Raw genomic sequence first — 23,989 nt, 5'->3', positions numbered from 1 at the left:
CGCAGCCGCCGCCGGCCGAGCACGAGCCCCGCCCCGCCAGGGGGCGCTGCCGCGCCGCGCCCGCCCCCGGCAGCACCGCCCCGCGCCCCCCGGCCCGCCCCGGCCCGGCCCCCTCCGGGGGTCTCCGCTCAGCCCGCACCCGGGGCTGAACAATAACCGGTTGTGCCGGCACCCGAGAGCCCTCCCCAGCCGAGAAAGGGAATTAGGGAAAGGAGCGAGACTGGCGGGTTGGAATTTAAACAGATTTAATAAAATATGAAAACCCATATCGATACTAATACAAGAGACACAAAGTTATACTCAGCCCATAAAGTTGTGGCAAGTCCCTCCAGGGATAGTAACAGTTGAGAAAAGGGGAGAAGAGGAGCAAAAGCCCCCCATCCCCAGCAGCTTTCCTTTTATAGAGACCCTGACGTTAATGTTACAGCGCACACCTGTGGGCCAGCCTGGGGCAGCTGCCCTGGATTTCACTGATAACGGCCTTGATCACCATGGCTGGCCACAGGCTGAAACAAAATGTAACAGAAAAGTGATTCTATAAATTTTATCCCTGCAAAAATGAAAACCAGGACAGTGGGCCAGCCCAGCCCTCCGTGCCGGGGTGGGTGCCGGGCTTGGCAGCACCCGGGCCATGGATAAGGCCCCGGGGTAGCCTCCCCCAGGGCCTACGTGGCCCCAGGGAGAGGAGAGGGAGCGATGGCTGGTGCCCATCGCACGAGGAGAGGGCTCCAGCCTCACCACTCCGTCCCGGACACTGGTGCGGATCAGCGGCTGGGCCACCCTTGCCCCCGATGCAGATGCCCTCACCCAGCTGGGACGCCCATCCTTTGAATCACTGCCCAGAGAAGGCCCCGCGTGTCAGCGAGGGCAGAGCAAGCTTTCACAAAGCCTGCAAAACTAGAGCGCTTCCCTCTGTTTCCAAAATCCCATGTAAATACGTGTTTACCCTTATCAATGGCGGGCGGAAAAACCCGAAAGCCAATCCAGAAGTGTAAACACAAGTAAATTTGTCTGCGTTGAATTACGCTGGCTGGCTGGAATACAGAAAGGAAATAAAGCATAAACGGTGACATGCAAACCAGGCTTTAAAATGTATTTGCTCCTTGTAATCAAAGTCTGTAATCTGCAAGCCCGCAGAATTAACTGCAGTATGGATCCTCAGGCTGGACACCTTCTCCCGTCTACTTTGTGAAAAAGCCCCAAACCAGCACCCTTAAATCTTGCTACCTGCTGTAAAAGACACCTTTATTTTTACACTTCTTTATTTGGCTTCTCATTCGGCTTCTTATTGTTGCTGCTTTCAGTTGTATTTAAAATCATTGTATAGCATCCAGAGCCATTGGGGGATGCTGTATAAATACAATTAATTATCATTATTATTATTATTACAGCTTTACAATCTCTCTTTTCTTTTGCCAAGACCCGTTCCCTAGAGGTTGTTCAAAGCAAGGGGAGTTTTGTCTTGTTTTTATTTGTCCTGCCTTATCTGCCTTAATTAAGTATTTGGGCTCTTCAGGGCAGGGAAGCTGTTTTTTAAGTCTGCAGCCCTGAACTTGACCAACCCATGTGGCAATATAAATATTCGGTTGTAAAAATAATATTTATGGCTGCAGTTAATTTGTCTGGCCCCATTTTTAGTGAACAAAGCAGAAGTAAGATGCTCTGAAATTCAAAGCAAGTAGAAAGCATTTCTCTCTCTTCAAGACAATAAAATAAAATGAGGAAACAGCTGTTCTTAGCGAACAACAGCACAACATGGGGCGTGACTACACTGAGGTTAAACCATGTGAAAGCTTGCAGGGCTCCCGTTGTGGGTGGATATCTGCCCATGAGCAGCAGGATCAGGGATTCAGGATGCCCGTTTGAGAACCAACTTGAGACACTGGAATTTAAGAGCCAGGACAACATCATGGGGCTTTTAATAAGCATTTGTTGTCTGTACAGAGACAGTGCCAGTCTGCATTTCCCTAACACCTGTTCATTTTTTCTAACTACAGCGTTTTACTCTGCACCCCCTTTGGACTGTATATATTGTATTTTTCACTAAAGTATTTAGCAAATACTTTGCCAAAGTGTTTGGTAAATATTTGCCAAATATTTGCCTTTGCCTGGATTTGTTTCCCCCACAACCAGCGTTTATTAGGGAATTGTCGGCAAGAAGGAAAAAATTATTGATGAAATGTGGCGAGGTGAAAGGGCAGAGCCCGAGGGTGCAATGCTGAGGCACACAGCGTGTACCAGGCTCACGGGTGTCAGCAAGATGCTCGATTTTTCGTTGCCTTTTATTTTTTTATACAGGCAATTGCCTTTTGGGGAAATTCCACCCACTGTAAACATCGGTTTCGAGCTTCTCTGTAACCCTTCTTACAGAGGCACGTCTGCACTAGCAAGCTGGGACAAATAACTGTGCGAACAGTCCTGTTTATATGACTGTCCCTGCCAAAAAATAGCTGTTACGGGCAATGAGAACACCCAGGGTGACTAGAGACCGCTGAGAGCTGCCCGCTCCCGAGCCAGGAGCAATTCACAGTTCAACCTTTCTGGCAGCCATGTAACTGCACGTCCTGTACCCGCCTCAGCGCAGCAGCTGCAGCACCAGCCACCATCATTTAAAATATTATTAGACATTATGTTTTTGGACATTATTGAATGCTAATTATACCTTGGAGACGCAGGCAGCAGCAGAACACCGATTCTCCTGGGTCCGAGGAAGCTGCGTCTATCAGCAGGATGGACTTGAGAACACTTGCGTGGGGTTAAACACAAAAACCATCCTTGTGCAGCCAGCAGAAAGGCTGCCCTGTGGTGAGGGTCACTACAGCCTAAAATCATTATCACGTTTTGCTGATGCACTTACTACTCCAGAACACAGTAACTTCCTTTGCCGTCAGCTCATCATGCGAGGGGAGCTATCTGAAGACAGTTATTCTGGTTTGTTCTCCCTGTTGACAAGCCCCAAATCCGTGTGCTGGATCCACTGACAGCTCTGATCGTTTGATCCTATGGTGCAGCGCTTAAATAAAAACCAATGTGATTGCAAAAGGCTCTTTAGTTTTTAATTTAGCTGTATTCTGAACTCCATATTGCACGGAGGGGAGTGGATTTTCCACGGTATCTAGACATCAGCCAGCAGCAAGGTCTCTTAAAAGAAAGGGACACTCTCTCACAAACAGTTGAGCGTTTGACATATATCCATTGTGTTCTGACATTTTTCTTATTTGGTAGCTCTTAATCGCAATGGTTCCAGACACGGTACATTTGTGGGGTTTATTTTAGTTACTGGATGTTGGCTGCATTTCAGAATATGGCCATACATATCTAGAGAAAGCCCTGGGTAGTCATCCTGCTGGGAAGCTGCAGGAAAAAAAGGTCTAATTCTGCTCTACAGATGATGCAAGCCATTGCAAGCCGTCTCCCCTCAGCTGCTTGCTTCTGGATTCACATCAGCATCGCTGAGAACTGCACAGGGTCCCATCTACCAAAATCAGCTCCAACAGGGCAGGCCATCTGTCTGCTCCAGATGGTTTGTGGCCAGTCACACATTAACTCCTTTAAACAGGTCTGCGTTAAGGTATCAGCCTCCCAAAGCGCTGCTCCAAATCTGCTAGAGGTCTAAAACTGACCGAGTTCAACGATGTTCCGCTCCGAAGGAATTTGACCCTTCAAATTCTTCTAACTGGTGTTGCAATACTGTTAATATCCGGATTGCTGAGGACAGCTTGGTGCGAGGCTACCGGTACCTTTGACCCTCCCCATCTGTCTGGGGGCTCCGGCGGATGAGCCCTGCCGAATCTCACCGGGCAGCTGGCAAGGTCCTCGTCCCCGTCACAGGAGGGGAAGGAGCAAACGTGCCAGCATCCAGTGCCAGTGCAGGGCTCAGCCTGCGTGCTTGCACCGACCCACGTCCCCCTCGGCAGCTCACGGGCTAATCTGAGAGTGGGGACACTGAAGCAGAGCCAGGTCCATTGTGCCGGTGACGCAGGAGACCTCGGGGCACCCCTGCTCATCAGACCAGGCCCTGGGGTGCCCATTCTGCTGCTTCCCAGGAAGACTGGGATCCACGTGTGACCGCAGAAACAGAAAACAGCTCTTCTGAAAGCAAATACAGTTGATTTCAAACGGCAGCAGTAAAACACAAGAAACGGAGGTTCAAATGTGTATTTGGTTCTCTAGGGGCCAGTCCAGTACCTGGCTCCTGGGGCTGGGAGGTCACATTTCTCCCCTAAGCCTGAAGAGACAGGGTTTATTCTTTTCAAAGTCCTTCCCAACCAGGTTTCTGCCTGATTCTCTCCCTCCTCTTTGCCAGCCCAGGGTATTGATCTCAGCAGGGTCACAAGTAAACTTCAAAGGGACTCACACTCGCACCGCTTTTTGATGACCATGAAGGCATCATCTGAGCCTTATCATTTCCCCTCCTGCCTCCACATGAGATAGCGGCACGGCAGGAGCCCTCTGGCCACCACACAGCCAGGCTGGTGACAGCAGTCACACTACCAGCCAGGATGCACATCCTTCGCTGCTAACTACTTCTGTTTCTTCACAGCTGCCAGTAAAGTGCCATCCCGCAGGCAGCACAGGCTCTGGTACGTGCACTCAACCGCTGGCTGCTCTGCCAGCCACAGGGGAGGGAAGGATCATGGAGAGAAGGGGCAGCCCCACCTCGCCGAGCCCTGCACAAAGCCGTGCCACTCAGAGCAACCGCCAGCGAAACTTGCTGCTTTTTACCTAGCACGAGACCGGAGTGACACCTTCTCTGAGACGTCCCTGCCTTTGACAGGCGAATGTTGGCTGAGGAAACTCACATCCTCCTGTGTGTGGCCTTGGGACACGCTGCCGTTGCAGAGCCCCGTGTTGGGGGACCCAGCCCACAGCCAGCACATGGGGGCCCTAAGCCATTGCCCCACAAGGAGGTCCCTGGTCTGTAGCCACCATCTGGGGTGGGGGTCTCTGGACCGCTGGTGAACCCCCGGTCAATGTGTGTGGGATCCCCAGGGGGGTCCCCATCCCATAGCCAACATGTAGGAAGGCTCTAGATGTCAGTTAACAAATAGGGGGGGTCCCGTGCTCCCCGCACAGCAGGGCCCCAGGTCCCTCACCAGCACACGCAGGGGGGTCCCCAGCCCCCCCAAACCCACGGCGGGCTCTGCCCCTGCCCAACACGTGGGGGGGGTCCCCAGCTCCTGCCTCCCCACCGAGGGGTCCCCGACCCGCGGCCGGAGCACGGCGGTGTGGCTCCCGCTCCGGGGCCGGCGGAGGGTCCGCAGCCCCCAGCCGGTGCACGGCGGAGCCCCTGCCCCCCTGTGCCGTGCCGTGCCGTGCCGTGCTGGCCCGCACCGCCCACAGCCGGCAGCCCCGCGGCCCCGGGGGCGGAGGCGGCCCCGGCCAGGCCCATAAGCCGGGCGGCGGCGGGAGCAGCGGTGGGGCTATGGCGGCGGCGGGAGCGGCGCGGTGCCTGCGAGGCGCCCGGCGCCTCCTGCCCGCGGGGGCCCGGCGGGAGAGCTGCGAGCTGGCCCGGCTGGCGGGGCCCGTGGTGAGAGCTGGGGCTGGGGGGGATGGGGACGGGGACGGGCCGTGGCGCTGAGTGGGGGCCGGGAGCGGCGCGGGGCTCGGGTGCCCGGAGCCTGGCGGGGTGCCCCGGGCTGGGGAGGAGCCCCCGGGCCCGGCCGGCTCTGCCAGCACGTCCCAAGCCCGGCACGGCCCCTCATCCCCGGGCACGGCCCCGCAGCCGCCCCTCCGAGGGGGCTTCACCTCCTCCGTGCCCGCAGCGGGGCCAGCCCGGTCCGTGCCCCGCAGCCCGTGGATGCCCACGGCACGGCTGGAACCAAACCGCCACCGTTCGTGCCTTCATTGTCACCCGAGCGCTTATTCCTTGCCCCGGGAGCTCCTGCTGCTGTTCAGCTCGGTGCCCGCTCCTGCAGGGGCTGCCAGCGCGGCTGTGACAGCAGAGGGGTGGGCTTGGGGAGGGGGGAGAAGCTGTTCAAGTGCTCTGGGAAACCCAGTTTAGAGCTGCAAAGGGGAGCCTGTGTCAGCCCTGGTCTAAATCCGTCACGCGTGAAGTTGTGTGCTTTGAATCTTCTACTTCCTCTGGTAAATAAGTAGCAACCAGTGAAGAGATGCCCTCCCTGACATCAAAGCGCTGACCTGCTGTGATCAGGCAGCAGAGGAAGTATAGACGGGTTTCAGTTTCTGTACTGAACGCCTCAGCCCCAGCTCAGACCCCCCATGCACCTGCGGCAGAGCCTGCTGCTCCACGTGCACAGATAACCTCAAAACCAAACCTACAGCTGCCGTTAGTTAACGATCATTTCATGTCAAACCCTGCGCTGGAACAATCGTGGAGGTATGGACCTTCCTGCCGGGATTACTCACAGCAGCAGGTCAAACATGCTCGGGCCTGGCAGGAGGACTGCATCCACAGGCAGCTGTGGGAGGGCTGGAGAGGAGAAGTTTTTGTTCTGTTCTTCCTCTGCCCCCGCAGGAGCTGCTTCTCCTGCAGCGCTGGGCTCACGGCTTGCCAGCTGCTGGGTGGAAAGGAGCATAAGCAGACCTTGGGCATGGTCCCCAGCCATGCCCACGCCTCAGCGGGTATAAATGTCCCTAACTCCTGCCATCTGGTTCTAGCTGTGCCACGACTCGGTACCTCGGACACCTGTAGAGGAGCCATCCTCTTGCCAAGGGATGATAAGATCTGGAGTGCAAGCTCTGCCCTGGCATCGCTAAGCCTTGCTGTAGCCCCTGGCGAGGAACAAGCAGGCTGGACTTGATGTCTCTCCAGGAGGAGAGGACATTGCGGTTTGGGAGGAGAGTTTTCCACAGATGCACAGAAGTGTGCAAAAGCATTGGGATTTTTTTTTTTCCCCCTCTGTGCATCTTTCATCTCGGGCAAGAGGATTTCTAGTGAAGCCGTTAAGCCCCATGTAATCAAGCGAGTCCTCAAGCTGGCTCCTCTGCCCCCGCAGTGCTGGGCTCCTGGGACAGCAGAGCCCTGGCCTGTCAGCTGCAGTGACACCAGGAAACCAACTGTTCGTAGTCCGACTCCTGGGGGGGAGGGTGGTGTTCCCCAAGTCCTAATCCCGCATCTCACCATCTCCTCCTCCTCCTTCCATCCTAGTTTGTCGCCCAGCTGCTGGGGTTCCTGATCAGCGTGGTCAGCTCCATCTTCTGTGGCCACCTGGGGAAAGCCGAGCTGGATGCTGTGACACTGGCCGTGTCTGTACGTATTGCTCAGATTCCCCTCTGATATAGAACATAAAAATTACATGTCACCCAAAAAAGAAGGAAAGAAAAAAAGGCCCTGTAGGAGTGTCTACGTGAGGACCCTGTGCGTAAGCACAGCCTGATGCAACACAAACATTGCATCCACCAAATCTTTCTTTCGCCCTGAGGACAGGCAGGAGCTGGGAACTGCGCAGTCAGTGGCTGTGCCAGGGCAAGGCCAGCAGCTGGGCAGGGAGCTGCCGCCTGTGCCCAGCAATCTGGACCTAGGCCAGACCTTGAGTGCGCCTGTGGCTAGGAGCAGCACTGTCTGTGGTCCTTTAGATATTCACCCCTTGATAGAGGATCCTTTTCCACACCAGAGGGGAGAACAGACTATTTAGGTAACAAGAATGTGTTATTCTGAGAAATAGAGAAGGGCTGGAAACTTCCCAAAAACTCATAGCAGAACTGTCTCCCCACCCAGCTGGGAGGGACACAGTGCTTTGGGCCAGGTCCCCTGTCACCCTCCCTTGCAACTCAAGTCCTTTGTCTCTCCTCCAGGTTATCAACGTGACGGGCATCTCCATCGGTTCCGGTTTAGCCTCAGCATGCGACACGCTGATGTCCCAGGTCAGTAGCAGCTCCCCCTTTCTTGTGCCTGGCAGGTGGTATCTTACCTCCTGTGCAGGGTGATCTGGGCACGAAGGGTGGGAGGATGGCAGCTTCCAGCCAACATGGGGCTACAAATGCCCTGGCTGGAGCCTGCTCCCTCCCAGCAGCTCCCCCAAGGAGCCCTGGGTCATGCCTGGGCAGCACAGGGATGTGCAATCCACCTGAGAGCCAGCTATACCCCGCCAGCCTGGCACTAGCCCCTGCAGGGTGTGGGAAATGCATTTAATCTGCCTGTTGCTGCCCTGGGTCCTGAGCATTTGCCCAGACCCTTTGGTTCCCTGTAACGCTCACCTTGGTCCTCTCTCCTGACTCAGACGTACGGTGGCAAGAACCTGAAGCAGGTGGGCACCATCCTGCAGCGGGGGATCCTCATCCTGCTGCTGTGCTGCTTCCCTTGCTGGGCACTCTTCGTCAACACCGAGCGGATCCTCCTGCTCCTGCGACAGGACCCCGAGGTCTCCAGGTCAGGGGGGAGATCGAGCCCTTCTGGATCAGGCATTTGGCTGTGGCTGGGTTGCCATGTAGCGTTGAAATCAAGGCTCTGTGGAGCTTGAGTGCAGCGCTGCTTGGCTTGGCTCTTGCTTTGCTCTATGGTTAACTGGGGAAACAACTCTCTTTCCAGGTTAACTCAGGTCTACGTGATGATCTTTATTCCAGCGCTTCCAGTAAGTTGCTGCTAAAGCTGTTAGAAGCTCTGGATCCTTCAGTAATGTTTGGGGAAAGGAGGGAGGGTCTTTGCTCTGTGGATCCCAGGGCAGCATGGTTTAGGGCTTTACAACGTGCCCCTTGATCTTGGACTTTACAGATGTGTATTGGCCAGCAGCTGCTGGACCAGCAAACACGCACTCTTCTTGTCTTGCTGTGCAAAGCCATTTACTGCAGGCCACTCTGCACGATGAGTAACTGGCAGTGGACGTTGGAACCAGGGCCTCCAGGGCTCACTCTTAGCTCTGAGATAAAGGCTGCAGCTTGCTGTTTGCACACACCCACAGCTGCTGGGCTCTTGGCTAGTCACTCTGTCTCTCTGAAGGGACTCCTCTGAGACAGGGAGCAGCACCCCTGGGGAATAAGCATCTGTAGATTAATGCTTTGTTCCAAGGTTTCCGGGCTCTCCTGTGCTGATGAGGAAGCATAGGAGACTTCCCATTTGGACACTGATCTCTCCTCCCAGTGGGAACAGGAGGTGTCTTTTATTACTCTTGGCCTGGGACGCAGCCAGTGCTGGCAGATGCCACACAGGATGAGGGTGTCGGGCAGCGTGCCTGGCTGGGGCACCCTGAGAGGTGGAGGGAGGAGCTGAGGGAAGGACCTATCTGTGGGTGTTAAATGGTAGCTGGCTGTTGAACCATAGTGTGGTGGTGCTGATGAAATGAATCCTGACTCTTGCAGGCGGCGTTTCTGTACCAGCTGCAGACAAGATATTTACTCAGTCAGGTATTGTATAACTAGCCAGGTTCTGGGCCATAGAGTAAAGGTATTCCTAGGAACATGGATAAAGTTGGGGATCTAAGTTCATCCTGTCCTGGGGAGAGCTGGGCTGAGGAATGTGTGATGCACAGCCCTAAGCCAGCCCTGCAGGGCAGGGAGAATTCATGGGAACCACCCTTAGCTTGCTCCATTTCCCCACTGCCTCCTCCCAGCTCTGCACTGAGTTGATTGCACCAGCTCTTGAGCCCTGCATGCTGCCTTCTGCATGTCTAACACGATCCAGCTTTACCTGAAACAGGAGCTGCCTTCTTGGCTTTCTCCTTGGGCATTGATGCAGGTTTCCCATGTTCGCTGGGTGGGGGCTTGGGCAGTGCTGGGGAAGCAAACTCCAAAGTCTCTCCTTGGCTTCCAGGCGATCATTTTGCCTCAGGTGTTGACGGGGATTGCAGCCAACATCCTCAATGTGGCCATGAACGCCTTCTTCTTATATGCACTGAAGCTGGGCATGGTGTAAGTGTGAGCAGAGATGGTGACAGGGGTTTGCTCGGGGCTGTGGGGGGTGTCCTGGGTGCCCAGTTCTGCCACCCTCTGCCCCTAGCTAACCATCCTGGAAAGATAAGGCTGGAGAGATCTGCCCCATATCTGCAGCGAGGCTTGTATGAGTGCCACCAGGTCTCTCCTGCCATAGCTGAGGAGGTGGTGAAGGAGGACGTTGTTTGTAATCCACCTGTCTCTCTCCCCAGGGGCTCTGCCTGGGCTAACACTGTTTCTCAGTACACTCAGGCCATTCTCCTCTTCCTTTACGTGTGGTGGAAGAAGATCCACGTGGAGACCTGGGGAGGTACTGTTCATAGCTTAATCCTTCAAAATACCAGTGTCTGTCCCTGGGGGTTTGGCCCTGTCACCTGCACCCGAGATGTAGGTCTGACAAGGGGATTACCATCCCCTCACGGCGAGTAGATTCTGTAAGCCATGAGCCCAAGGCCCTTACTGTAGCCCCAAGTATGTTCTTGCTGATCACCCTGGCTCAGGAACGCACCATGGTACAGCAGGACTAGGCTGATGTCCTGTGAGATGGGGCTTGTGGTGGTTGTCCTCAGTGTCCAGAAGAGCGTGTGGCTCCCCTTCAGGGGAGGAGAGGGAGAACATGCATTCATTTTGCTTCACCTCCTCATTGCAGGCTGGACCAGGGACTGCCTCCTGGACTGGGGCTCCTTTATCCGTCTGGCGGTACCCGGCATGCTCATGATGTGTATTGAATGGTGGACCTTTGAGATCGGGAGCTTCTTGGCAGGTCAGTCCAAATCCTCTTTTTTCCTCTGATTCAACGGGTCATCTTCCAGCCATGCCTGCTCTGGTGGCTGCCTCTTGAGCGTGTCCCCAGAGCACCTCCTGCCAGCAGCCTCCTCGCCTGCAGGGTTGGTTCTGCAGGATGCTGCATCTGTTAGATGGGAACCCTGTAATCACCACCTCCTCGTCAGCACAGGAGGGGTTTAATTCTGACCTACTGAAGGAAGCGACATATCTTTTCCAGGGCTGCTCAGTGTGGTGGAGCTGGGCGCGCAGTCCGTCATCTACGAGCTCTCCTCTGCGGCATACATGGTAAGGGCGGGATGTATTAAACCAAGATCAACCTGGCAGGAGCCCCCAGACAATGGCCCTGCAGATCAAGGCTGGGGAGGGAAGCAGGAGTGGGTACCAGGCAGGTGGTGACTCTCAGGCCTAACGTGCACATCCAGGGGTGGGCTGCAGATGGAAAGTCCCTTCACTGCAGCAATGCCAGTTTGCCCCAAATTCCCTGCTGGGGAAGAAGCAAATTCCTGCAGGCTCTGTTGCCACTCACCTCCTCCTTGTCTCCTGCTACTCAGGTGCCTCTGGGCTTCAGCGTGGCTGCGAGTGTCAGAGTGGGCAATGCCTTGGGATCGGGGGATGTGGTGCAAGCCAAGACCTCCTGCGTTACTGCCCTGCTGTGCGCAGGTCAGCCCAGGTCCTGCGGAGGGGAATAAAGGAGCGGGACGTGCTGCCCTTGGGGCAAGCGATTTGACTGTTGCTTTTTCTTTCAGGAGTTTTTGCTGTGGTGGTTGCAACATTACTAGGAACCCTAAAGGACGTGGTGGGATACATCTTCACCAACGACAAGTGGGTTAACAGCTTTCTTTTGATTATTATTACCTTCTTGGAGGGTGTGATTTATATCCCAGGAGCTACTCAGAAGCTGCTGACAGAGTTCATGAAGCTCCATCTGGCAAACATGTTCCCCAAAGGTTCCTCCCCACTGCCCCATGTCACTGGGCAGCATGGAGGCTGCTGACACTGGGTCACTACTATGGTGGTATCCAAGCTGAACATGTTCCCTCAAGTCTCACGGGCTGGGGTCAGGCTTTGCAGCTGGCTGAGGGAGATATGTCAGAACCAGAGTCCCTTGGGACCAGGCGGTGCTGCTTTCCCTGACCAGTGTGTACATCTTCCCAACAGGGAGATCGTTATCTTGGTGTCCAAAGTGATGGTCATCTTTGCTCCATTCCACTTGTTTGATGCAGCAGCAGTGAGTATTTCAGCACGTGCAGCGATTCCTCTCTGCAGGTTGGGGTGCAATGGAGAGTGCTAAGCTGCCTCGAGCTCACTCTTGATCTGTTAAAGTGATGCAGAGAAGCAAACTGATAAATTATCAAAGCAGCATCTTGCACTACCGATAGCACCTCGGCGTCCCCTGTGCTTGTAGTTGCCTGGTGGCATTGCTGCAGAACAACCCAGTTCTTTCTCCCTCTTTTCCCCCGGCAAGGCTTCAGCTTTTTACTAGCTTGTCAGAGCAATGGGTCTTCAGAGGTGTCAGGTACTCACAGCATAGCAGCAGTGCTCGTACAACTCGTTAGGTAGTAATTTCAGCCTGTTTCCTCCTGTCTGTCCCTGGGAGAGGGACCCAGGCAGTGTGGAGAGCACTATGGGGTCCGCTGGCACGCCTGGGTGTCTGCAGATGGCTCTGCATTCCGCGCCTGGGTTGGCAGCAGGGGCGAGAGGAGTGGTGTGGCTTTGGTCCCTCTGGGCTCTGTGGGACCGTGCTGCTGTGGGTTCCCCTATTCCCAGGGCCGTGCCATGGCCCAGAGCTCCTGTGGTGGGACCTTCCATGGCACGTGCTGTCCCGTGTGTTGACTCCTTTGCCCTTTCTCCTTAGGCGACGTGCGGCGGCGTGCTGCGGGGCACAGGGAAGCAGAAGATGGGTGCTATTGCCAACGCCGTCGGCTACTACGCCATCGGCCTGCCCATCGGCATCTCGCTGATGTTTGCGGCCAAGATGGGGGTGTTAGGTACGTGTGTCCTCCGTTTGGCATTGTCCGAGCTGCCAGCACAGCTTCTGCTGGTCCAAACCCTCTGCCTTGAGCAAAAGCTCAGCCCTGGAATTTGTGCTCAGATCCTCCTTCCGCTCGGCGGGGCTGGGTCGCACGCTCAAGTGTTTAGGTGGTGCAGGCTCGGAGTAGCCTCCATCAAATGGGGGCTGAGATGTCCTAGTAAATCCAGGCTTGCTCCCAGCACAGGACTCCCCCCAGGAGCTGTTCCCTTTCAGGGCAGGTCTCCCATCAAGACTGGATTAGACATGGGGCAATAACCTGACCCCACTGAAGTCCGGGGGCATTTTGGCAGTGGCTGGCAAGAGCAGGCTTTCCCCAAGCGCTCCCTGAAGTAACTCTCCATCGCTGCAGGTCTGTGGGTGGGGATGATCATTTGCATCTCTCTGCAAGCCCTTTCCTTCTCGGCCTTTGTCATGCGCATGGATTGGAAGAAAGCTGCAGAAGAGGTGAGACTCGTGCTTCTCTCTAGTAACTCTTCAAAGGTGTTAGATGAGCTCCTGTCCCAGGACAATGCCACAGCCCTCTGGGAGGGGGCAAAAGGGAACTGGGGGTCTGTCCCTCTCCTGTAGCAGAGGAGCAGTTTGGTGCTGAGCACACTTGCTGAGGGAGGGGGCTCGGGTTAGCTTGGCTGCGCAGGCCAGCCTTGTTCTGAGAAGAGCAACTCTTCCCTGTGTTTTTAGGCTCAGGTCCGAGCTGGACTGAAGAAACAACTGGAGGACGTGAACTCCAATGGCACAGCTGCTAACAAAACCTCTGCTGTGGGTATGTAACTAGGCCTGGCGACAGGGAGGGAGCCCAAATTCTCCACCCATCCCTTCCTCTCCTTCCCAGTCATGGCAGCTGTGTCTGTCCTGTAGCCCAGATGGCTACAAAGAGCAGAGTGTCTGGTGCTAGTCCCAGGCCAGTGGCACTTCTGTACTTAGTAACAGGCTACGAGATACCCCAGTACCCCTGTCACCACCCTGACTGCTCCAGGGAAGAGCCTGGACTGCTGGCCAGTGTCTGCCTTACCTGGGAACACCTGCCCCTTTGCTGTGGCGTGTCCCCATGTCCCTAAGCCTTGGGAAAGGGCCCCCAGGGCTGTCCCTAGCGCTTGTACAGTATCAGACTGGGCTCCCCTGACTTTGCAGCTCGGCTTCCCTGCAGCACTCACCTCTCTGTTGCACAGATTACATCGCTGTTGACACGGACACCGTGGACACTGTGGTCCTGCCTGAGAGCATCGTGGGAGGTGAGAGGCAACCTGACCACCAGCTCGTCACGCAGGAGGAGCCTGCAGTCGTCCCTGCTCCTCCCGCTGTGCTATGGAGGGCCCTGATCATCCGCCGCGTGCTGGCTGCTGCCACCGCCATCGCTGTCCTGCTGGTGGGCATACTGTTCCGGCTCCTGACTGGCAATGGCTAGAACTGGTGACACTGGGGAGCTGTGCACAGAGCAGGAGGGCATATGGTATCGTCCCAGGAGGAGGATGGTGCGGGGGAAGGAATTCCCCCTCAGTTCCTTGTAAAGAGTCACTTTGCTCAGTTTCTGGTTAACTCACAATGTTTTATCCCACACGCAGAGTTCTTAAAGGGGGTGAGGATGGGGCACCTGGGAAGAAAGTGCTGGAGAGCTGGTCCCTCTCCTGCACCACAGTGGGATGTCACTTGGGATAGGTGGGAGTGTCCTGGGGCTGGCCTGGGAAGGAGACAGGGACCTTGTGCTGCTGTCCTGCTACCTCCTCCCTGGGGGCATCTGTCCATGTCATTTGCTGACGGCAGAGGCTCTTGCTGCCCACAGTGCCTTTCCTCACGCCCAGTCTGTGCCAGCACCCCGGCGTGGCACGGCCCCCTCACTCCCGCTGCGGCAGCGTGGGGCAGGGCTGGGGCTGGTGGAAGATGGCTGCTGGGGCGTCGGGCGCTGGCTGCTGGCCCTGCTCTCCCTGCTGCGGGGCAGGCATGGGGCCTACAACAACTCTTCTTTGCACTTTTGTAAGGTGGGATTTTGATACAATAAAGTTTTCTGAGTAAACGTTGGGCTGTTAATGTGGTGCGAGCATGACCCCGGTCATTGGCACGATGAGGCTGTTAGGAGAGGGGAGACGTTGCGCCTGGGTTGCGCAGCACGACGGGCTTGCACGGGGCGTGGCCTCAGCCTCCCGGCCCCGTGGTTTGAGGCTGGCTCTGGGTACAGGGGCAGCCGGGGGCTTGTTTTAGCTGGGCTCACACAGCACGCTGCTCCCCTTGGGTACAAAAGCAGGGTTTGTGCACCTCGACTGCTCCTGCGCCATTGCTGAGCCACATGGGAGGGTGGGTGTGTGTGCACAACCCTACAGAGCCACCAAGGAACTGCCATATGTCCTAACGCCAACGCCCTAGCACTGCCTGCCCACCCCTGCCCGGGCTCTTACCTGCAGCTGCAGGTGGCACGTGCTGAGCCGTTGGAGGTGAATGCCAGGTACAGCTGGTGCACAGCCCCTCCCTGCCACCCCACAACTCTCCTGGCACGTGGCACTGGTTGCCTGCGGGCTGGGAATGAAAAGATGTGACATAAAGGGGCTTGAAAGAGCCATCAGCTGTGGGGAGGATGGGGCAGACTCTGCCCTGCTCGGAGTCCCAGTATTTTTGGGACTGGAGCCTGGGGAGAGGAGGAAGCCTGCCTTGCTCTGCCCTGGGGGCTACCCCATCGCAGCCCCCTCCGCCGCCCCGGCTGTGGGCCAGGGCCGGACGCTATATTTGGCGTGGCGGAACGGTGCCGGTGAAACCCGACGCTGCGGAGCTGTGCGAGGCCAACAGCCGGAGCCAATGGGGCCGGCTTGTCTTGGCCACCGCCGTGTTGTGATGAGAGGGGCCGGGACGGGCCGCAGCCACCGCTGGCAGCAGCTCACGGACCCATGAACCCTCCATCGCTGCTGGAAGAGGAGGACGGCCCTCCAGCCCTCCAGCCGGCAGAGCCACGGCGAAGCAGGAGAGAGGTACGAGGGCTGGCGGGAGGGATTGGGGAAGACTCAGTCCCTCACTCCGCACGCCCAGGCTCCTCCACGCTGCCCTGACCCGCTGCCCGCACTTCCCATCGCCGCCCCAGCAGCTCGCCCGGCCCCGGCTGAAGTTCACCCCCACCGTGGTTACACATTGCTCACCCCAGCAGGGTGGTTTTAAGAGAGCACGGAGGAAGAGGGTTGTTTCACTCCTCTGGCAGAGCGGCAGCATGAAGCAGGCGAACCTCCCCGAGGAGAACGGCTTCGGCGAGGCGATGGCCGCTGGCCAGCACGATCTCACACCCGGCAGCTGCGGGAAGAAACGCCGCTGGCTTCGGCGCCTGGTCCCGGACCACTTCTGGGAGGACACAAAGAAGCTGCTGGTGCTGGCGGGGCCGCTGGTAAGGAGCCTGGGAGGAGACTGCTGGCGTGTCGGGGTGGCTGCAACCCCAGCCTGATGCCACAGGCACCCTGGGGAGCGGGTCCCTGGGCCAGCAGAGCCCAGCTGATGGGAGACCTCCAAGGGCTCCTGAAGAATACAGACCCAGACTTATAGACTGGTTTGGGTTGGAAGGGACCTTAAAGATCATCTAGTTCCAACCCCCCCACCACAGGCAGGGACACCTTCCACTAGACCAGGTTGCTCCAAGTCCCAAGAGTGCTGCTAAACACCCAGCAAGGGGCTCAGAACCTCACACCAGCTTCACCCAACGTGCCGGGGATTGGGTTGTTGACTAGTTGTGTGCACTCAGCTGAATGCACACAGCTGCCCTCCCAGCCTGTGCTGTGCTCCGGCCCAGAGGCTCCCCCAGCACCATCATCTCTGACCCTCACCTCTCCTCTTCCCCGCACTTAGATCCTGATCCATCTGCTGATCTTCCTGATACACCTCGTCAGCTCCATATTCTGCGGCCACCTGGGCAAGGTCGAGCTGGCCTCCGTCACGCTGGCCATTGCTGTAAGCACTCCCGGGGTCTGCACTGGCGCTGGGTGCCAGCTCCCACCCGCTGGCGCTGGGATGGGACATGGGAATGGAGGTGGATAAGGGCAGAGGAGATTTCAGACTCACTTTTCCTTTCCACCCCTCTCCCTCCCTAAAAGTCTTAAATGCTCACATTCTCTCTTTGTTTTTTTTTAACTCCCCTTTCCAGGTTATAAACGTTACTGCCATCTCTGTAGGATACGGTTTGTCTTCGGCGTGTGACACCTTGATATCACAGGTGGGTAAGAGACGGTGGCACTTGTCCTGGTGACACGGGGTTTTCTGGCGTCGGCTGATGCTGCCCAGGCACTGTGTGGAGCCCCGGCTGCACCTGCGACACGGGGAAGCTCATCCACCCCCCGTAACAGGGAGCTCTGCGCTCCCCTTGAAATACCAAACCCTTCCTGGGCGGTCTCCAGGGTGGTCAGGGCTGCTCCACGGGGTCCCCGTACCCCAGCGCAGCGGAGCTCACCGTCCTCTCACCTTGCAGACCTACGGCAGCAAGAACCTGCTGCGCGTGGGGGTGATCCTGCAGCGGGCCACCCTCATCCTCCTGCTCTGCTGCTTCCCCTGCTGCGCCATCCTCATCAACATCGAGCAGCTCCTGCTCCTCATCCGCCAGGACCCCGAGGTCTCCAGGTCAGTGGCCCCGTGGCCCAGATACTGCTGCCTCATCCCTCCCCGCATGGTGGGGGGGCTGCAGGGGACGAGAGGCAGCTGGGGCCGTGGCCCCTCGCTGACCACACCTCTCATGTCCCCCCAGGTTAACCCAGCTCTACGTGATGGCGTTTGTCCCCGCTCTCCCGGTGAGTCCCCACGGGCACCCCGGGTGCTGGCCACGTACAGGGCCTGGCCATCCTGCTCCTGCTCAGCGCTGGCCTCATCTCATCCACCAATTTCCTTTCCAGGCAGTTTTTCTGTATAACCTGGAGACAAGATACCTGCAGAACCAGGTGGGTCCCGCAGCCCTCGCACCCACGGTTCAGGGCTCCCCTTGACCGTGCACTTGGGCTTTTTCGTGCTCGACGTTCCCGCTGGCGAGGCAGCGTTTGTCCCCAACACAGCCCGGGTGCCCTGGAGCAGCTCTGACCCTGGAGATCCCCCCATCCCATGGCCAGTTGTATCCCTCTGCCTGATGGACCTTCCTTCACGCTTCCCCACGTCAGGGATTTACCTCCAACACTCATTTTCCAAGCAGGCACCATCATCATCAGAAGTTATTTATTTTTTTGGCTGGGAAAGCTGCTGAGCCCGGGGCTGGCGGGGACCTCCGGCCCTCTCTCCCGAAGCTCTCGTGACGGCACCGTAGCCCCCATCTCCTCCTCTTTGCAGATGATCATGTGGCCGCTGGTGCTGAGCGGGATCGTCGGCAACGTCGTCAACGTCGTCGCAAATTGCGTCTTCCTCTACGTGTTCCACTTGGGCATCACGTGAGTAGCGTCCGCGGCAGCGGGAAGGGACAGCTCGGGGATGTCGGCAGCATCGGCGCTCGCGGGGGCACGGCGTGACATTACGCTCCGGTGCCCCGAGGCCGGGGAGGAGTGAGCAGGGTGCCCACAACCTCTCTCATTTCCTTCGCAGGGGCTCTGCCTGGGCCAACACCGTCGCTCAGTATTCACAAGCCATTTTCTTGTTCCTGTATATCATAGGCAAGAAACTCCACGTGAAGACCTGGGGAGGTAAGGGCATCTCCCCAGCTCCCTCCGCGAGTATTCATGAATCTTCCACCACTTCCAGCAAGTGTATTCTGTTAGTCCTGATGGTGAAATATTAACCTCAGCCCTCCGCCCCCGGTGCTGCTTCGGTGGCAGCACGTCACGCGCGAGCGCTGGCAGAGCACCGTGCCAGGCAGTAAACATTAATTCTAGAGAAATGAAACTTTTTCTGCCGGGGCTTTGTAGGGTTCAGCCCCGAAGCCGGATGAGCACAGACGTAAGCACGAGGTTGTCCTCAGATGCTCTGCTCCAGGAGGGCTGAGCTGAGGGTTGCATCGCTCTGGCCCACAGGATGGCACCAGCGGAGCTCGTACGCGGAGGCTCTGCTGCTGGAGGTCCCATGGGGCTGAGGAGCATTGCCCTGGTGGCTCTGCAAACAGGGTGCCTCGGGTGCTCTCAAGGAGCTAACACATGGCCAGGCTGGTCCTCCATCAGGTGCCATCTCTCCTCTCCGCAGGCTGGTCCAGCGAGTGCCTGCTGGAGTGGGACAGCTTCACCGCCCTGGCTGTCCCCAGCATGCTCATGATGTGCATCGAGTGGTGGACCTACGAGATCGGGAGCTTCTTGATAGGTCAGTGGAGAGGGGGAGCTGCAAAGAGGTGGCCAGGATGTGACCCGGAGCAGCACCAGTGCCTGGCACTGACCCTCTCCTCTCCCCCAGGCCTGTTGAGCGTCATAGAGCTCTCTGCCCAGTCCATCATCTACGAGGTGTCCGTCGTTGCGTACATGGTAAGGGCTGGGGGTTGTTATTTCTGAGCAGGGCTCCCTGGGGACAGCCCAGACATCCACCAAAATCCAGCTCCAGCAAATCTTGGGCTTCCCCCTCTGCGCTTATGCCTCTCCCTGCTCCTGCCTCTCCCTCCTATGGAAATGTTTTAAATTAAATCCTCAACTCCATCCCTGTCTCTACCGGCTGGTTCTTCTGCTGTCGCCGTGGTGGCCCCTTACCCGGCGTTACAGATCCCCCTGGGGCTCGGCACAGCGGCTGGCGTGCAGGTGGGCAACGCGCTGGGCGCCGGCGACGTGGAGACGGCCAAGAGATCCTCCTCCACCAGCCTGCTCTGCACAGGTCAGCCTGTGCCGGGTTCCTTCCAGGCACGGCGGGACCGGGGAGCGCTCGCAGCCCCCTGCCCGCGGCACACGCCGGGGTTCCCCGCTCTGTCCCTCCGGCCGGGCTGGGCGCAGCGCTTTGCTCTGTTTTTCAGGGGGGTTTTGCATAGCCGTGGGGTCCATTTTAGCCGCCACAAAGGACGTGCTGGGGTACATCTTCACCAGTGACGAGTGAGTGCCCCCGGCTCCCAGCCTCGGCGCGTGAAGGTCAGTTCCCAAAAGCGACCGCTGGCTCTTCTCTGTCCCCAGGGAGATCGTTGCCTTGGTGGCCTGGGTCATGCCCGTCTACGTTGTCTTCCACTTGTTTGAAGCCACGTGTGTAAGTCCCTGGGGATGCTGCTGCTTTCGGTGGGGACCTCGGTGCTGAGCAGCAGTGTCGCAGGGCGGGCGGGCGGGGGTCCCTCAGGCTGCGGGTGGGCACCGGCTCACGCACCGGGACCCCGTGGAGCTCCTGGGATCACCCCTTAGGAAACACCGAGTGCACAAAGAGGTGCTGACCCACAGGATGGGGCAGGGATGCAGAAATAACCGGGCAGAGGCGGGGAGCTGGTTCACCAGCCCCCCAAGGCAGCGTCAAAGCCCCGAATTCAGCCGAGGTGGCACCCCAGGCCCCAGCCCCTCTCCCTCTCCCCGCAGGGCGCCTGCAGCGGGGTGCTCAGAGGCATCGGCAAGCAGAAATTCGGTGCCATACTCAACGCCGTCAGCTACTACGGCGTGGGCCTGCCCCTGGGAGCCGTCCTGCTCTTCGTGGCCAAGATCGGTGTCATAGGTACCGACCCCGGGGCGTGCAGCTCTGCGTGCCCCAAAACCCCTCGCGGATGGGTGCCGCTCCCCGTGCCCCACCGTGACCCTCCTGCCTGCCTCTGCCTGCATACTGGGCACACTGGGGTGGACTGGGATGGCTCCTGCAACTCCTGAGAGCTTTTAATCATACTGGGAAAAAGCAACTGCTGGCAGGTTTGCCAGCCACCCCATCCCGTGTCCCTGCTGACCTGGGTGACATCCCCTGTCTTGCCTCGCCGTCTCGGCCGGGTCAGGTCCCGCCGCGGTGCCCGGCTGACGCCCGCGTGCCCTCCGCAGGCCTGTGGCTCAGCATGCTCGTCTGCGTCTCCCTCCTCTGCACCTGCTTCATCGTCTACATCTGCCGCATGGACTGGAGGAAGGCGGCCGAGGAGGTAACCCCCGCGCCCGCAGCATCGCACCCTGACAGCGGGAAGGTCCTTGGTGCCTTAGCTGGGAACAAAGCAGGATGAGACCGCATCCCACAGGACAGCGCTGCCTAGGGCTGTCCTCCAGTGCTCCCAGCAAAACCCAGTACTCCCACGATCGCAGCCACATCCCTGTATCCAGCTCCCTCCCACCTGTGCACTCCATAGCCTCGGGGTTTCCCTCTACACCTCGTGCCACCCTTGGCTGGGGACGTGGAGCACAAAGCAGATGGGGCGACCGAGGCCACCTCAGCCCTACGGTCCTGAGTGCCGTCTCGTGCCCCACAGCTCCAGGGCTCCCCGCCCGCCAGCACCGCGGGGGCATTTCCAGCTGCTCCCTGCTAAACCCAGCGCGTTCCCTTCCCCAGGCTCAGCGCCGTGCAGGAGTGACCCAGCTGCCGCCAGAGGAGCCGAACCCGGGCCCCGAACCCTCCGTCAAGGCGCTCCCCTCCGGTGTGGGGCCGGCCCCACCGCCCCACGCTCACCCCCTCGCCACGGCGGTGCGGGGCTGCGTAGGTACGGCCAGGAGCTGGGCACGGCGGGGTGGGGGAGCTGGGCACAGTGGTGGGTTTGGGTCCAGGAAGGGGTCCTGAGGGTTCACATACAGCAGGAATAAGCCCATGAAATTGGGGTGCAGTGTAGTGCTGGTGACGCCCCCGGTTACTGGGCAAACTGTAATTACAAGGGTGGGCTCAGAAGGGTGACGGAGGCTGGCGAGGGGACGACCGCGAGGGACAGGGCACCCTGGGCAGTTCTCACCTTGCAGACACTGGGTCCCACCAAAGCTCCGCTGAGGGCTGGAGATCTCCCTGCTCTGGGCTGCTCACAAAGTGCCTTCAGAGCTCAGACAAAACCCTGCCAAGAAACGCCTCAGCCCCCCCGAAAGCCCCCCGTGACCCTGCCCCGCTCTCCTTGCAGCGGGAGTGGATGCGCAGAACGGCGTCGTGCTCACGGGCATCACCAGGATGGATGGACCCACGTACCAGCTGGAGCCCCAGGAAGCCACACGTGCCACGTCCCCTCCGGCCACCGCCATGGTCACCAAGGAGCTGATCATCCGGCGCGGGCTGGCGGCGGCCGCAGCTGTCGCAGTGCTTGCACTCGGCATCGTCATAAAGCTGACGACCAGCAAACACTGACTCGCACCAGGGACCGTGGGGACTTTGCTTCGGGGGCCAAAGCTCCTCCTGAGGGATGGACGTACCAGCCAGCGAGAGAACCCAGCACATGCCGGGCCCGCGGGAGCCAAAGGGCCCCCGGCAGCATCTGCTCAGCCACCTCTTGGGAACGGGCCCTGCGGCTGCTCCAACACCCAAAACGCTGCTCGGGGCTGCCTGTGGGTACCCCCCTCCTGCCCGCGCTGCCGACCGGAGCCGAGCGCAGCCCGGCTCACACCGCTGCTCCGTGACAAGCGTCAAATAAAGAATAAACCCAGCGGGCTCAGGCTGGCTCCTTGGGTGGAGGCTGAGGGCAGGGCCGGGGCTGGAGCAGGGGAACATCCAACGTTGGGGGCTGCAGCCCGTGCAGGGGCCTGGGGCACGCGGGTCTTGCCCTGCCCCAGGTGGCCTTCACAGTAAAACAAGGGGTTTATTCAGCAAAGCTCAAGGTCAGCTTCCAGTTACAGGTTTGGAGGTAGAAGACTACCAGTAAACCAATAAAAAATGGAAATTCAATTCCAGGTGGGATGGCTGGCTGCTCGGCCACTCTGCCAAGGACTTCCCCAGACCTGGGGGGACCCTGGTCACAGCAATGCCCCTGTTGTTGCCCCCAGCAGCCCCAAATGCAGCGCACCAGTGGTGCGACGGTCCCTGGTGCTCCTCTGCACTTGGGGCAGAGCGTGGCCAAGGCTCAGAAAGCCCTCGCTGTCACCTCAGGGAGCCTTTGCACACCTTGGGTGGCTAAAGGTGGTTTCCCCTGCAGCAAGACATCACCCTTTCGGTCGTGAGTCCTTTCAAGGATGGGATGCTGCAGGCTCTTAGAGGCTCATTCCCTCTGCTCCAGGCAAGGTGCTGAGGGCAACCAGCCTGGACTGTCCCCGTCCGTACCACCCACACTTTGTTAGGGTTATTGCTGGGATGAGACAGCTTTTCCCAGGGATCACACAAGACAACACAGATAACAGGCTCGGTAACAACAGGCTTTGTTTTGATACCCTTGTGGCGAAGGATTCCCCGTTCCCCAGAGCCTGTAGCTGGGCTCCTGTTTGTGAATTGGGGCAGATGCCTCCTCCCCTCTGCCACCACTCGCTGCTGAGGCCTGCACCGATTTCGGCAGGAGCCGAAGCCTTCAGCTCGTGGCTTCTCTGCTTTAGGTGGGCTTCGTTCACTGCTACCTCTTCAGTGCACTGGCTGCCTCGGAAGAAATGAAATTGCAGCAAAAAAAAGTTCAGCTCTAGGAATGCAGGGAGCGAGTGGCGGGTCACAAGTCTGGTGTGCTGCCGTCTGCCTTCACCCCTTCATCACGGGGACAATATCTGGCGAGGCACAGAAACACGGCTGAGTCCCACTGGGAGGGAGCAGAGCTTGACACAACGGGGCCACAGAGGCTGGGACCAGGTGGGGCTCAGGGGACAGGGCTGGGAACACGCACTCATGCGGACAGCACAGACCCAACGCTCACCTTTGCCACCACTGCTGCCACGATCCCCAGCAGGGCCAAGATGACCAGTCCCACTCGGCCCTTGTTAAACCGCTTCAAGAGGAAGAACTCGCAGAAACATGAGGGAACATTGCAGAGGTCTCATCCTGCTTCCCAGGAGCAGCCTTTCACTTCTTAGTCAGGACGAGAGATCTGCCTGCAGTCCCTGCCCGACCAAACGAGACACCGAGGTTCCCTCACAACCATTACAGTCTGTCCTTCCCAGCCCGCCATCGCAGCTGCGTGACACAGCCCGGTCCTGACCAAGAAAGCAGATGACTCATTAAAAAATGAAAAGAAAGAAGAAAAGTTACCTTCAGAGAAGCTTCTCTCTCCACCAGTCTCCCACAGCAAGTGCAAGCGGCCGCAAGCCCTTCCCCTGACGTGGCTGGGAGTGATCTCTCCTCCCACGAGAGGGTGGCTGGCCCGGGCCCAGGGCTCTCACTAGATACAAGCTGCCCTTTACCCAGATATATCCTCGTGCTGTGAACACACAAGCCCTGGATCGCCGCGTTCAGCCGGGGCAGAGACCCAACCGCCCGCACAGGATTGCGAGAGACCGTGCGGCTTTGCCCACGTTGGGCGCACGAGGCCGGGGGAGCGCGTCCACGTGCCCCAGCAGCCGTCGGGAGCCAACGGACGCAGCCCGTGCCGTTGTCCGGACTGAATGAACCCCCGGCTGGCAGCGCCCGCAGGCGGGAGGCAATCGGGGGATGGATTTGCACAGGACAGGAGGA

General features: G+C 58.4%; 2 protein-coding genes across 2 annotated transcripts; both read left to right on the top strand.

The window, feature by feature from the left end:
- The first annotated feature begins 5,425 nt into the window (after positions 1-5,425).
- On the top strand, positions 5,426-14,048 carry LOC137672027 (multidrug and toxin extrusion protein 2-like). Its single transcript, XM_068415970.1, has 17 exons — positions 5,426-5,530; positions 7,112-7,213; positions 7,759-7,827; positions 8,184-8,332; positions 8,492-8,534; positions 9,259-9,303; positions 9,710-9,807; positions 10,041-10,138; positions 10,478-10,591; positions 10,832-10,899; positions 11,166-11,274; positions 11,361-11,436; positions 11,773-11,842; positions 12,470-12,602; positions 12,996-13,090; positions 13,325-13,406; positions 13,813-14,048. The coding sequence occupies exons 1-17, from the start codon at positions 5,426-5,428 to the stop codon at positions 14,046-14,048; spliced, it is 1,692 nt and encodes a 563-aa protein (XP_068272071.1).
- Positions 14,049-15,463: 1,415 nt separating this feature from the next.
- LOC137671765 (multidrug and toxin extrusion protein 1-like) lies at positions 15,464-21,979 on the top strand. Its single transcript, XM_068415498.1, is given in 19 exon segments — positions 15,464-15,490; positions 15,493-15,597; positions 15,822-16,001; positions 16,457-16,558; positions 16,752-16,820; positions 17,073-17,221; positions 17,346-17,388; positions 17,491-17,535; positions 17,915-18,012; positions 18,164-18,261; positions 18,755-18,868; positions 18,959-19,026; positions 19,258-19,366; positions 19,503-19,578; positions 19,657-19,726; positions 20,044-20,176; positions 20,488-20,582; positions 20,984-21,131; positions 21,534-21,979. Coding segments are annotated over 19 exon segments (1,950 nt in total). The 3' UTR covers positions 21,755-21,979.
- Positions 21,980-23,989: the final 2,010 nt, after the last annotated feature.

This window comes from Nyctibius grandis, chromosome 18 (genome assembly GCF_013368605.1).
Source record: "Nyctibius grandis isolate bNycGra1 chromosome 18, bNycGra1.pri, whole genome shotgun sequence".
NCBI lineage: Eukaryota > Metazoa > Chordata > Aves > Nyctibiiformes > Nyctibiidae > Nyctibius > Nyctibius grandis.
The sequence above is the reverse complement of the archived record's forward strand: the minus strand, read 5'-3'. Positions and strand labels throughout refer to the sequence as shown.